The 14,832-nt window shown below is 33.0% G+C and overlaps 1 protein-coding gene across 1 annotated transcript in view; it reads left to right on the top strand.

The window, feature by feature from the left end:
- LOC111046247 (lysophospholipid acyltransferase 7) overlaps positions 1-13,226 on the top strand; it is a 35,125-nt gene extending 21,899 nt beyond the window's left edge. Inside the window, exons 6-8 of the mRNA XM_022331748.2 lie at positions 9,413-9,592; positions 9,802-9,943; positions 10,554-13,226. Of these exons, the coding sequence (XP_022187440.1) occupies positions 9,413-9,592; positions 9,802-9,943; positions 10,554-10,805 (574 nt within the window). The 3' untranslated portion in view covers positions 10,806-13,226. The remainder of the gene's footprint in view (positions 1-9,412; positions 9,593-9,801; positions 9,944-10,553) is intronic.
- The last annotated feature ends 1,606 nt before the right edge of the window (positions 13,227-14,832 follow it).

Genomic DNA, 14,832 nt, shown 5'->3' with positions numbered 1-14,832 from the left:
GCTGTGAGAAACCATCCTGCACTGCGGCGCTAGGTTAACTTCGAGAATATTTTGTGACTGGTCACAGGTGTTGTCTAGACGATTACTCTGCATACATTGATCACATTTCCAGTTTTTACGAAGGGATGTTTTTTCAACTCGTTGGAAACACTTCCATCTAAACAGGTTGGGTGGAAGGCGCTTTTACAGATGGTACACTTGACACTATCCTTAGCCTGTGTGACTTCACCACATTTTTTGCATTCATCTGCCATATTTGAGCCACAAGAACTACTAACTTCCGTAAATTATAGGCAAGCTGGAATACTAAGCACGATGAAAGCACTGAGCGACAAACAATAACCGGTTAGATAGAAACTGATAAGTAGACAACTAGACCTAGCTCCGCAGTGCAGGCTGGATGTTTGTCTGACTCTGACTAGGCGCTGAGACAGCAAATAATAGCAGCGTTGGTGGGAATGCGAGCGGCTGCAGTAACGTCTTCCACTCAGCAATGGTCGGCGTAGTTCCGCCTAGCGGACAGACGAAAGATCAATCCAGTCGGTTATTTGATCCCTCCAGCCAGGCTCAGCCAAGCAGCCTAGACAATATTATATATACAGCCGAGACAATATAAAATATAATACATGCAAAATAAGTTTTAATCCTTGAAGATGAAATTAGTACAGCCTAAAAATGTAATGTGGTTAACTTTCAAATATAATAAACAAAATAATTACTATACAGATGAGCTGGCAATCATCGAATTGAGGTTGGCCTCCCTGAATTCATTAATAGAATAGAAGGGATTGGAGATCAACCATGACTTCAACCTTCTATTGAAAGTCACAAGGGGCAGGCTTCTTATTTCGTTAGGTAGCATATTATAAAACCTAATACCAGATGAGGGAAAGCTTCCACTTGTACGCTCCAATCTGACTCTTAACTGGAATATATTCTGGTTTCTCCTTGTTACATGACCATGAATTTCATTAGCTAAAGTGAATGAATCTAGATCTTTCTTCACAAACGTCAAGCACTCATATATATAGAGTTTGAAGACTGTCATCACTTTCAACCGGATGAACAGTGGCTTACAATGATCAATCCTTCCAGCCCTCACCACAACCCTAACCGCTCGCTTCTGCAGCAACAGGACCTTATCCACACTGGTCGCATGTCCCCATAGGATTGTTCCATAGGCTATATGGCTCTGAAAAAAGGCAAAGTATGCCTGACGCACAAAAGTGTCAGGAACACAATCCACAAGCCTCCTCAACAAGAACACAACCCTACTGAGCCTGATGCATAGTTGATCTATATGAGTCTCCCACGTCAACTTACTATCCAGGGAGAACCCTAACAGTTTCACAGTATCTGTAGTGGAATTCTGGGGATTGAGACTAAAAACTAACTCCTGAGTCTTATCATTATTCAGGGCAAGTCTGCTTGCACTAAACCACTGGGAAGCACTATCATACAGCTCTCTAACAACCAACTTGGCAGACTCGATACTATCATGCTCAGCAAAAAGAGACGTATCATCAGCAAACAGAAGAACGCCACCATTCACTGAGTAATAAAGGTCATTTATTAAAATAAGAAAGAGCAAAGGCCCCAATACTGACCCTTGTGGGACTCCGTAGTGTAAAGGAGCAGAGCCTGACAATTCTCCATTCAAGTCCACAACCTGGGACCTATTACCGAGATAAGATTTCATCAAATTAATAGCACTGACTCCTAGACCATACCTCTCTAGCTTTTTCAATAATAGATCATGTGAAACACAGTCAAAGGCACGTGTCAAGTCACACATCAGAAGTGAGGATGATTTTTTACCTTCAAAAGCATCTTGGATTGATTGTATAAGAGTATGAACGGCCAACACAGTGGACTTTCCCTTCCTAAAGCCAAACTGAGCAGGAACCAGCAGATTATTGTTCTCGAAATACTCATAAAGCTGGACACATAATACTGTTTCATAAATTTTGGCAAATACTGGAATAATGGAAATGAATCTATAATTACATACATTGTCCACAGCACCTTTTTTGTGGAAAGGGACCGTTCGTGAAACCTTGAGCTCATTCGGGAAGACATTCTGATCTATACACTTATTAATTAGACAAGCAAGTATTGGGTACAGAGGAACAATGATCTGTTTCAGAAAAGCAACACTCATACCATATATATCTTTTGCCTTTGAGGTGCTAAACCCATTCACAATATTGAAAATATCATAACCTGTAACATGACTCCATTCAAAATTAATTTCAATTGCTGGGATTTTTTGAAGAGTGGTGAATGCATCACTTGAACATTGTATATTGTTAACAATACCCTCCACAGATGTGACATAAAACTTATTGAACTCATCAGCAGTTGCAAATCCTGGATCAGTTCCTTTAGATTTGGGCTTTTGTGAATTTATAAGCTCCCAGGCAGCTTCACATGGGTTTTGAGCCTCAACAATGAACCTTTCATTGACACTTTTCTTAGCCTCCCGCAATCTAAATCTGTATTCCTTCTTAAGTCTAGTAGCTAACTCTAATAGATAAGGCCTACTCCCAGCTAAATCAACAACTATCGAAACCATGTCTCTCATTTGGGCTAGCTCATCAGTGAACCAATCCTTCACCTGTGGAGTGGAGTTCCCTCTCTTTGTTACAAACCTGTCAAAACCCCTTAGCCTCATTCTTATTGGAAAGAAACGTTCAAAGCCTTCCTGAAACTTCTGAAAGAAATAATTGTAGCAAATGTTTGCCTGCATAGTGGAGACCAAATTTTGTCAGTCACCACCACATGCCACCAAATATTCACAAAATAGCCTGACTGCACCATCACTGAACACTGTGATGGATCCTCTTACCAAAATTATTTACATTTTCCTCAATACCGGACCCAAACGCAGCTTCCATAAAAATATGTTTATGGTCGGCAATCTGTTCAATGCTCACCTCTGCCACATAGCTCCAATGATCCAAGTTTGTAAGAAAATTGTCAAGGGATGCATTGCCCCTTGTAGGTTGAAGTATGGCACCTTATAAATTTAGACTTCTCAACAAATTAAAAAATCTTGCAGTTGTAGCAGAATTACTAAGCAAATCAGTATTATGGTCTGTACCAATCACAATAGACAAACACATATCACTGAGAAAAGCAACACACAACTCAAGCCGCTCAAGAAAACATTCAATATCACCACATGGTGAGCGGTACATACTTATCACAACAAGTGACAATCAGGGATAATTACCCCAGCAAATTCAGCGTGCTTCTCCAAACAAAACTCCTTCAGGTCCAGGGTAACTGCAGGGATCTGCAGACGAACCAGATCGAAAACTAACCTCAAAAATCAGAACCTAATTTTGAATGTTAATATCAGCTAAATACACTTCTCTATTTTATTAACGGATGAAATGTATTCATATATTTAGCTCATACTTTGAATTCTGTAGCTTTTTTACCAAAAACTAATTGGAAGACAGCTATCAGTAGGTACCTAATTGGCATTAGTTGGATTTAATTCCCCGTGAATGGCCTGTTAAAATTTTTTTACGTCGATTAGTTATTGGTGTAATTTTTCGATTTTTACCTTTGTTCAACCTAATTTTCTTCATTTCAGCTAATCGCCGTTGAAATGGTGCCAACTAATCAGAATTAAAAGTTTTTACGCCAGTTTAATCAGCGTTATCACTTGAAATTTCTGTTTTGTGCAAGCAAAATGCATCGGTTAGCACTAATCTCGATTAAGTATAGCAGAGTAAACAGATATAGCAGATTAAGTATAGTATATATATAGATTAACAGATGTTTTCGAGCTAATTTCTTCAATGCAGCTGTTTCACATTCACCATATTATTATACAGAGTTTGTGAAAATAAAAATATTCATTAATTATCAAATCAATACTATTATTATGTTAATAATGATAATATTATTAAAAATATTTATCAATTATCAAAACAATATTATTGAGGTTAAGTGGAACCAAGTAGAAAGCAATAATAGAACAGCTGTTTTTTTTGTTTTTGTTTTTTTAATTTCTTATCATTTGATTTGGTGAATTCGCCCTATCTTCTCTATCTTCTCTTCTCTATACTTATATAAGGCTAAGCCCCGACAGACTGAAATCACACCACAGCCCAAACTACTGAGCCTAAAAACTTAAAATTTTGCACGATTGTTTATGGCAGCCTGAAAACATCCACTAAGAAAGGATTTTCAGAAATTTGCCCCCCTGAGGGAGCTGGGGCCCCCCCAAAATTTTGTACTTTTTAACCGCTCATTGCACAGCAAAGTCATGAGGAACGTTTTTGTTCAGCTACGAAAAGAATTAGATCTATGCAGAAAAATTCCGATCAGGAACACAGGGGGTCCAGGAGAGGGCATTTTTCGAAAATTTTTATGTAAAATCACACTACAGCTCAAACTAATTGTCCTACAGACTTGAAACTTTGCACAAATATTCTTCAAACATGCTAGACGCGCACTAAGAACGGATTTTGAGATATTTTGCCTCTAAGTGTTTCAAAGGATGGAAAAGGATCATATTTAGTAAGGTTATGAACATGGTAAGGTGAATGCCATATGGAACTGAGATAATTGACACATGATGTTCTAACATATGTTATAATCATTGGAAAGCTTAAAATAATTTCATCAATCAGCTGATCGAATTTAATTTTCCATAGATTGAAAGCGCTAGCTTGCCACGTGTTTGTTCCATTGTTGTATGAGTCTCATACATTCCGATTAGAACAGAGCGCAGAGATTTTCTTTGGTTAGGAGTTTATTGATAATTCTTTTTTTCAAATTTTATTGCAAACAAAAATCACATTGAAAAATGTTTTAATAGACAACAAGATTTTAAAAAACAAGATGTCAAACATAAACCTATATTCATTTGTAGCATGGCCAGAAAAAGACAAACTTGAGTACTAGCCGTGAGTTCATTCAATATAACTCATATTTTTGTGTTAATATTTTGTGAACAAGAAGTACGAGTTGATGAGAGATGTGAGTCATATCTTTTATTTGATCTAAATGGTTATTCATATTGTAGTAGTCGGGGTCACTTCAATCAAAGTTTTTTATTTTGTAGCTAATAAATGTCATACATATTGATTGTCCATAATGTAAGTGATTAAACTAATCAAAATTAATGGCTTACTGGTCCTTCACAGAACTTATAGTATTCCTGGTGATTGAGCCTGTCTTTTTTCAGTGTTGACTATTAATAATAAAGCTTTATTTACAACTAGCTTACCTGGCGAACTTCGTACCGCCAAAAGTCAATGTACACTTCACTTTATTTGGTGAATCATGAAATTTATCTGACTATCAATATTTTCATTCACATCTAAATACGGAATTCCTATGTGCTTAGTCATGCAGCATTCATTATTCCCAAAACATATTCTTCTCAATCAATTGGTAGTAATATCTAACAGTAAAGTGTTGAATTAAAAAAAAAATAGATAGGATAAATTAGTGTTTCAAAGATGAGTTCAATGTTTTCATAGTTGTTGATTGTCAATAGATGGTCCAGGAAATATGCGATGTACGATGAATCATCACCAGGAATTACATATTCTTTCCATCTTCCATTTTAGGATTTTCAGGATGAAAATAAGCTAAGCTAAATTCAAAAAAATTGTGAATTATTCTGACATTCTTCAGTAATAATAAATGCAATATGAACAACTCTCTTCCATGAGGTGAATAATTTTTTCCAACATTTTCCGGTTACTCAATGATAGGGGAGTGATAATTATTCGTATAGGTCTTCTAAGGAACCATTATCTACAGCTGGTACCAATCAACTACACTTCAACTCCAAACTACCGTTGTAATACCAGTAGCCTACACAATTTATCATAGGGTGACGTGTTTAATACAGCTGGTAACTTTAGATGCTAAATCATATTATCTCAATATGATCTTGAATCATGATCATCTTTCCGTTCTTCGGTAGCCGCTAGGCCGACAATTTCGAAAACATAGGCCTGTAAAGTAGATTAATAAATAATCATTATTAGCCACCCTATCAAAATTTCTGGTCAGAAACCATTCCTAATATTCACACAACATATTCCCAAAGTTTCATGCCGTTATGCTAAGTATTTTTCAAGTCATAGGGAACAAACACACAAACAGACATTCATTTTCTTATATATATATATTGGGCTTTGAGGTGCGTGAGATTGATATTTTTAGAATCTATGTGCAAATTTTGGAGATCTATATCATTCCCATTTTTGCGGTATGCAATTCACAAGTTGACATGTTTTGATGCGAACAAACGAACAAACACATCCATATTCTCTCTTATTATAATACTAGCTTGTCCAGCGAACTTCGTACCGCCAATTTTTGTGAATCTTGAAATTTATCTGACAATCAATATTTTCATTTACATCTCAATACGGACTTCCTATGTGCTTAGTCATGCAGCATTTATTATTCCAAAAACATATATTCTTCTCAATCAATTGGTAGTAATGTATTCCTCATGTCACACTTAACTTTTTTTTGTGAATCTTGAAATTTATCTGACAATCAATATTTTCATTTACATCTCAATACGGACTTCCTATGTGCTTAGTCATGCAGCATTTATTATTCCAAAAACATATTCTTCTCAATCAATTGGTAGTAATATATTCATCAGTGAAGTGGTGAATTAAAAAAATATGAGCTATATCAGTGTTTCAAAGATGAATTTAATGTGTTCATAGTATTTGATTTTCAATAGATGGTCCAGGATATGTGCAATATACAATGAATTACACAGAATTCCATATTCTTTCCATCTTCCATTTTAGGATGAATATCCTACGCTAAGCTAAGCTAAATTCAAAAAAATGAAAATTATTCTGTCATTCTTCAGTTATTAATGAATGCAATATGAACAACTCTCTTTCATGAGGTGAATCATTTTTTTCCAACATTTTCCAGTTTCTCAATGATACGAGAGTGATAATTATTATTTGTATAGGTCTTCTGACTAATCATCTACAGCTGGTACCAATCAACTAAACTTCAACTCCAAACTACTGTATTAATACCAGTACACAATTTATCTGTTCATTACAGCTGGTAACTTTAGATGCTGAATCATATTATCACAACATGATCTTGAATCATAATCATCTTCCCGTTCATTGGTAGCCGCTCGGCCGAAAATTTCAAAAACATAGGTCTGTAAAGTGATAAAAAAAATTTTATTAGCCTCCCTATTAGAATGTCTGGTCAGAAATCATCCCCAATATTCACACAAAATATCTCCAAAGTTTCATGCCATTCTGTCAAGTAGTTTTCAAGTCTATAGGGAACAAATAAAAACTAACACACAGACATTCATTTTCATACATATAGATTAATAATTAACTAATTTACTTTGATTGCAAAATTTTACATTATATTTTATTTGCATTAAAAGATTATTTGATGAAATCAAAGTTCAATCGTAATAAAAACAACTTCCTTTAAAAAATCTATAATAATACGTTTCCAGGGAGAAAATTAACAACAAAAAAAAAATAAAGTTTTGTGAATCGAACTGAGAATCTTTCACTTCAAAGTCGAGTGCTTTACCACTAAGTCACGACTACGCTAGGAGATGAATGTCTTGTAACAATGTTATAACTACCATTGCATTATTATCTCTCTTATTTTGCTTCAGTATCTTTTCAGTGATAAGAATGAAAATAAATGTAGTATATTTCATAAAAAATTTAATTCGTTTCTGTCTGATAATTAATAACAATATTCATCAATTTTCGCATCTATTTGTGTAGAGATACAAATAAATTGCAGAAAATTCCAGCAACATTCAAATATGCTATTCAATTTTAGGTTGGGCCGCGATTGAATTCGCCCCCAAAATAGATAGAAAATGATTATTTATAGATAACACTTTGTTCAAAATAATTTGACACATATTATTTCAAATGTTTGTTCAAAAAGCTGAATAATATAGCTCTTTAATTGAGTTCAACAAATTTTTGTTCCTGATAATCGGATTTCGGTACATAGTATTACGGTACCTAACCTCATCATAGGTCTACTTCAAATAAATCTCTTATGTTGAAGAAAAAGTTGTCAATATTTTACGGATTTAGGTATTTGTCAGTGGAACAATATTGTATGTTGGCTAATTGGCTATATTATTGTATTGATCTCATTTAAAATCAAAACTCTTACATACTTTTATAACATAATTTAACTTACTACTCGTACCGGCGCCGGTAGTGTTGTATGGTAAGTTAGATGATTTTCAGTGTTTAATATTGTATTACTAAAACAGCTTTTTGGAAATTTAAAAGATTGAGAATCAATAGGTTGTTACTTAAAACTTAACAACTCACAATAATATAATATTATCACAATCGCTATACCGGTAATAAGCTGCCAGCATTTGCATCAAAACATGAGCTTCCTGTATCGAAACACATCATATTGCTACACATTGTTAACAGTGTATCAATTTCTCTATGAGCTTCCTTTATACAAAAAAATTCTACAACAATAGGTATGCTGTATGATGTTACATAAATGAAATTTTAACATTTTTCTAAAAAATCTAGAAGGAAAATTAAAATTTGGGCTTCGAGGTGCACGAAATTGATATTTTTAGAATCTATGTGCAAAATTTGGAGATCTGAATCATTCCTGTTTTTTCGGTATGCAATCCTCAAGTTGACATGTTTTGATGCGAACAAACACAACCCTACTCTCTCTTATTATACAGATAATATTATTATAGATGTAGCCTACTATAAAATTCATATGTCCGGTTGCACAAAAGCCGGTTGAATTTCAATCGTGATTATTTTCACAAGAACCAATCAGAGAAGGTTTTTTTGAAAAGAAGGCTTCTCTGATTGGTTCTTGTGGAATTAATCACAATTCATATTTAACTGGGTGATGTGCAACCAGCACATAGTCATTTATAATCAAATTTTAGTCAAATTATAGTCAATTATAGTCAAATTCATAATCACTATAAAATTGTCATAGTCATTTCATGTGGAATGAACTATATTTGAATGAATTATGTGTAAAGAAACTATACACAGAATTTGATTTTGAGTATTGAGGCTGACCTAACGGATGTAAACGGTTCTACTTGATTTGAAAATGTCACTTTTAAATTCATATTTTTTATTTCATAAGGTTAATTCTCAAATCTTGAAGCTGCGAATTTGAATTTGCTCAAATAGATTAAATTTGTTTCAATTGCATTAAAACGCCTTGTAACAAGAACAGAATAATTTTCATATGTACGATTTTTATATACCGTAATCAATTCTTAAATCCAGAAACTTAAAATCTGAACTTGCTCAAATGGATTCATTTTGTTATAAATGTATTGAAACACCAAGTAAATACCTACGATTTCAATAAAAATTTTTCTCGTGTATTGCAGAGTTGCAGACCCTGAAATTGCAAAGAAAGAAAAGTACAGTTTTGAAGCAATCCATAACATCGATGCCTGGAATTCTGACTTCAAACCCACCATTCGATCATCAATGAAAGCCTGGAACATGACAATTCAATATTGGCTGGCAGTAAATGTTTATAAGAGATTTCCTATCAAAGCTTACAGGTAATAAAGTTAAGATTATAATTACATGATTTTATTTTCAATATGACTTCATTTGATAGACCACATGCTACAATTTTGTGTCTCTTGCAGTAGAGTACCGTTCGCTACGTGCGCTAACTAGGAACTGACTTTTAAATACAGAGTTATTTTCAAATATTTCTTCTTTGAATAGAAAATCATGTACTATACTCCGTATTTTTCTGTTCTAGAATGCCAGTAACTTTTGTGATTTCGAGTTTATGGCATGGAGTGTATGCCGGATACTACCTCTGCTTGTGCTCTGTGCCAACCTACCTTCCAGCAGAAGATATTTTCAACAAGAACTGGAGAAACAATACGCTACCTCCTGTAGTGAGTATTTAACAATAGTATGTACCCGTTCTAGTTTTACGTTGTACCCCCATAAGTAGTATTTACATGTTACAGTAGCATTCCGAAGTAAAAATAAAACTCGGGCCTTGAGGCTCATAAATTCAATACTTGAGGAAGCTATTATCAAGGTTTGGTGTTTAAAATCATAACAGTTTCTTTGAAATTCTAGCCACAAATCTTAACTACACATTGACTACTAATGAAAAATTTTCCACAAACAAATTAACGTACAAACAGAGCTATATCGTCTCTTATTATATTACTATATAGATACGGAAGTCATTTTCTATAAGAATATTCTAAACTCGTCTTGTGTCGATTCTTATTCTTGAAATTAAAGCGAAATATCCATCTGCTAATTTTTCAATGAATTTTAATCATCACAAGCCAAATATACGATGAGTAATGTCTTTCCATAATATATTCTACTAATAAATCTTGCTTATGCTCCCTGTTACTGAACTGCTTTTGCTTGAATGCTGCGCATCTCTATCGGTTCTATTAATGATTTATATTGAAATAAATACTACCCATACACAAGCCTAGTATGTTAAAAATCAGTATTAACGATGTTGTTTTATTTTGGCAGGTTGATAAGGTATGGGCATTCATCCGCTACTGGTACAAAATGCTGCATTTCTCTTACTGGTCGATGGCCTTCAATTTACTGTACGTGGACCGGTGCTTCCGTTACTGGGCGTCCATCTACTTCATCCCCAACCTCCTCACCATTGCTATGTACGCAATAGGTCTCACAGTTTTCACCAACAAGAAGAAAGGAGACAGAAAATCCGATGAAAAGTTGGTGGATCCTGTTGGAAAATCTACAAAATCTGAATGAAAAGCTATGTTATAAAATTCACATTCTATAAAAAATGGTGAAGTGTAAAGTACACTAAAAGGTATGTTGTAATATGTTATTCATATGAGAACCATTTCAGGTAATCGAGATTTATTCAATTCAATTAGTTCAAATCTGGAGTTGTAGTACATACTTGAGTAATGAAAACAACGCGATGGCAATTCGTTGAGTAGACTTACAAGAATTGTCACTAGCCTACTTACTCAATTTATAAACAAAATCAATGTAATAATAGTTGATTACCTGAGTACAAAATACCCGTATGCAAAATGTTATCATATTCTCGTATTCTACACCTCAAAATAGTGTAGAGTACATATATTTTTAATATAGTTAACAATGCTCCATAAAAATATTAAATTTGACCAAATTTTATTAAAATTAATGTTGTCAGTTCTATAGTAGGTATTTAACATTTTTTATCTATAAATTAAACGCAAGACTCAATAACTTTTCTGAAATTCGAACTAATTTAACGAATAGTTTATCATTACATTAAAAACACCAACAAACTGTATCGTAATGTTTGAAACTAAGGTTCTTAGTTTCATTATATTTGACAAGTTTATAAACGATTCGAAGAAAATAACTCTTATTCCCAGTTTCACCAATCTTAGCAATTAAGAACATTTGAACATAGTCAAATCAATTACGGTTTACAGCAAGTGCATTGGAACGTATTATGATTTCTCATAATCATTATTCTCAAATTATTATTTCTATGGTGATACCTTCTGTATATAATAATTTCAGTGCACACTTGCAAAGTGAATCTGCCTTGACCAGATATATCCTGACCGAGTGTACAATGCTGAAGCCGGGCATAATTCTCTTATTGTGATGAGAAGTTATTTTGTTTGAGACACATTTTGAATTGATATTTTTACTACGATTTCATTATAAGTCGGGTGCTCATAAACTTGGTGTAATACATACAATCTCTACAGACTAATTATTACAACTCTTGTACAAATTGAAACGACTAATCACAATTGCTTCGAATCTCTATTCAAATCAGATGAATTTGTAAATAAAATGTGTATTTAAGAAAAGAATATATATATATATATATATATGTGATTATATTTTTTAGCTATTTTAATAGAGAAAATTTTTAATATGTGGTTGATGATATTTGGAATAATACTACTCAATAGTTATTATTCAGTTAATCGGAACAAAATAAGATTGTATTCTCCAATAGTCTTTGTACGATGTGATATATATCTTCCAATGGCGACTTGATAATAAACTATGTTATTCTATGGCTATCTTACTTGCCATGATCCAAAGTAATTTATCGCAAGTTTTCTATTTTTTTAATTATAATTATCATAATTTTTTTATTTACTAGCAATCGGATAATTCATTTTTAATCATATTGATTTTCATTTTTAAGTTTATATTGTAATAATACTTATTATGAATTCCATACGAGTATGGCGATAATATTAATGATATTTTTTGTTTTACATGGTAATTTGATCAATTTTTATAGATTAAGAATCTTTGCCTGTCAATGTATGTGACTCGATTATTGTTAATATTGTGAGTAATACAGTTGAGGTAGCTACTGAAGGTTTCAAAGTTAGAAGGGCTCCAATGAAGTAATAAAACTTGAATGAAGGCAACTTTCAATTTCAATATTCACAATATTGAAAAATCTACATTTCAATACAAACTTCCGATTATAATGGTGTTTCATACCAAATGAAATTCTTCCATTATTAGTAATGTAAGTTTATTCCTGACGTATCTTACTCCAGAAAAAATAAAAAATCATAACTCCTTCAATCAACAAATAATACTAATTAATTGAAAAAATACTGTAGAATAATTTTATAAATGACTAGAACCAAATCTATTGGGGATTGGAGAAACGATTTTATTTGTAATGGTATTATTCTATTAATGTTAAAAATTCGTTATTCTATACCTCTCTGAGAAATTATGTCGAAGTTTCAGTTATCACATTCCAAAACTCATAAATCAAAAGATTTGACATGCTAATAAATTTAATTTTCAAATTTATAGGTATAAATTCGTATTCAATGAACAAATGCCGAACAAACATTGTTACCGTATTTCTCATGTCACTAACCTTCCTAGTCTAATCGATGTGAGTTTTATTTATAGGCCTAAGTATCAAAATATCCACCGTACAATTGATATATACTCTTAGTTATTTGTTTATTCTACGGTATCAGAACTTTTAAAATTATATGTGCACTCATACCAGTAATTGAATTATTCTACTGCTAAATGTTGGAATAGAAGAAAGTAATTCATTTTTGAAAGTAAATTTATTAACCGATTCTTACCAATTGGTAAATTTCATTTAATTTGTCTTTTTGTTTGTAATGTAATATATGTCCAATATAAAAGAATATTTTATTGGAATTAACGTCTTGTTTTTTTCTAATAATAGCTCATTTATTTAAACCTCAACAATTAAATTTCAGTTTTATTTAAGTTTCCAATAGATTCAGTGGTCACACAAGATTTTCGATTTCTTGTTTTTGAGCAACAGATTTTCAAGAAGGGTATTTTTCAAGGTATTTTTGAAAATTCTGGAAACTCATTAAGTTCACTCTATACAACTTGGAGCGATGATTAAAAATCACATATCACGTGAAAGTACAATTCTGAACAGGATTCCCCAGAATTTTTTAAATTTCGCATAAGGGGAAGAGGAGTATTAGGGAAAATAGAAAACCATGTCCTACAGCCAAAATACAAATTTACTCCATTTTTTATGTATTTGAACACGACATGCAGTCAATTATTAAGTAAATTATTAAAAACTTTTACTTACTGACTGAAGTACTTTCAATCGTCTAGCAATCATTTTCAACAGTGTAGACCGGAAATGTTTTGATGGTTAGGAAGATTTGTGGTGTTTATTATTAGTCCAGTCACTATATAGTCTACATTGGTGCATGCAATTTATATTGTAGTTCTGATTTTTTAATATATTATTTGGGTACATAAGAGAAGTCCAGAACCAATTTCTTCATGCAAAATTCCCTTGTGCTAGAAACATGCTGGCCCAAAAACCTCGTATTTTCGGCTCATTTTCCAGCTTTCAGCTATTTCTGCCAAATCTCGTAATCGGACAGAAAAATTTGCTCTCGCATTTTTTCTAGAATATGAAATTCTGAATAAAATGAGATCATTCGGAACTCTCTATCTCCAATGAGTACTGAGTTATGATTTTTCAAAAAATGAATATAGAAATTGGCCATTTTTTGTGTATTGGAATATGGGCTTTAGTACACTCAGCAATAAATTTTCCACTTTTTGACCGAATTTGACTTATGATGCATGATTTTGGACCGCCTTGACGAGCCGAGAAGATTGAAATGTAGTACGATGAAATCTGAGCATTGTGTCAGAAGTTATAAGTGTTTGAAATTTTTATCCTTGAGGTGTCCTTAAATGCGCCTCTTCACTAGGAAATACTGAAATGAAGTGCAAAATCATAACTCAGTACTCATTGGAGATAGAGAGTTCCGAATGATCTCATTTTATTCAGAATTTCATATTCTAGAAAAAATGCGAGAGCAAATTTTTCTGTCCGATTACGAGATTTGGCAGAAATAGCTGAAAGCTGGAAAATGAGCCGAAAATACGAGGTTTTTGGGCCAGCCTGTATCTAGCACAAGGAAATTTTGCATGAAGAAATTGGTTCTGGACTTCTCTTATGTACCCAAATAATATATTAAAAAATCAGAACTACAATATAAATTAATTGCAAGCACACCCCATTTCTTATGTCTATATTGACTGGACTATATGTGATCACAAAGTTTGTTGGATTTGAAATTCAGCTGTTCATTTAGTTTGTTGTTAATGTCTAGGATGGTGGCTTTATTAATTGCAAACTGTTCTGCTGTATTGTTAATTCGTGTCCATTTCTTTTTACTTTCAATATTGTAAGGTTGATATCTATGTTTGTGTAGGAGTGCCCGGTTTCTTTTAAATGTGTTTGTTGCAAAAGCTGATT

Source organism: Nilaparvata lugens, chromosome 8 (genome assembly GCF_014356525.2).
Source record: "Nilaparvata lugens isolate BPH chromosome 8, ASM1435652v1, whole genome shotgun sequence".
NCBI classification, from domain to species: domain Eukaryota; kingdom Metazoa; phylum Arthropoda; class Insecta; order Hemiptera; family Delphacidae; genus Nilaparvata; species Nilaparvata lugens.
Note: the sequence above shows the minus strand (reverse complement) of the source record. Positions and strands in the feature narration are given on the sequence as shown.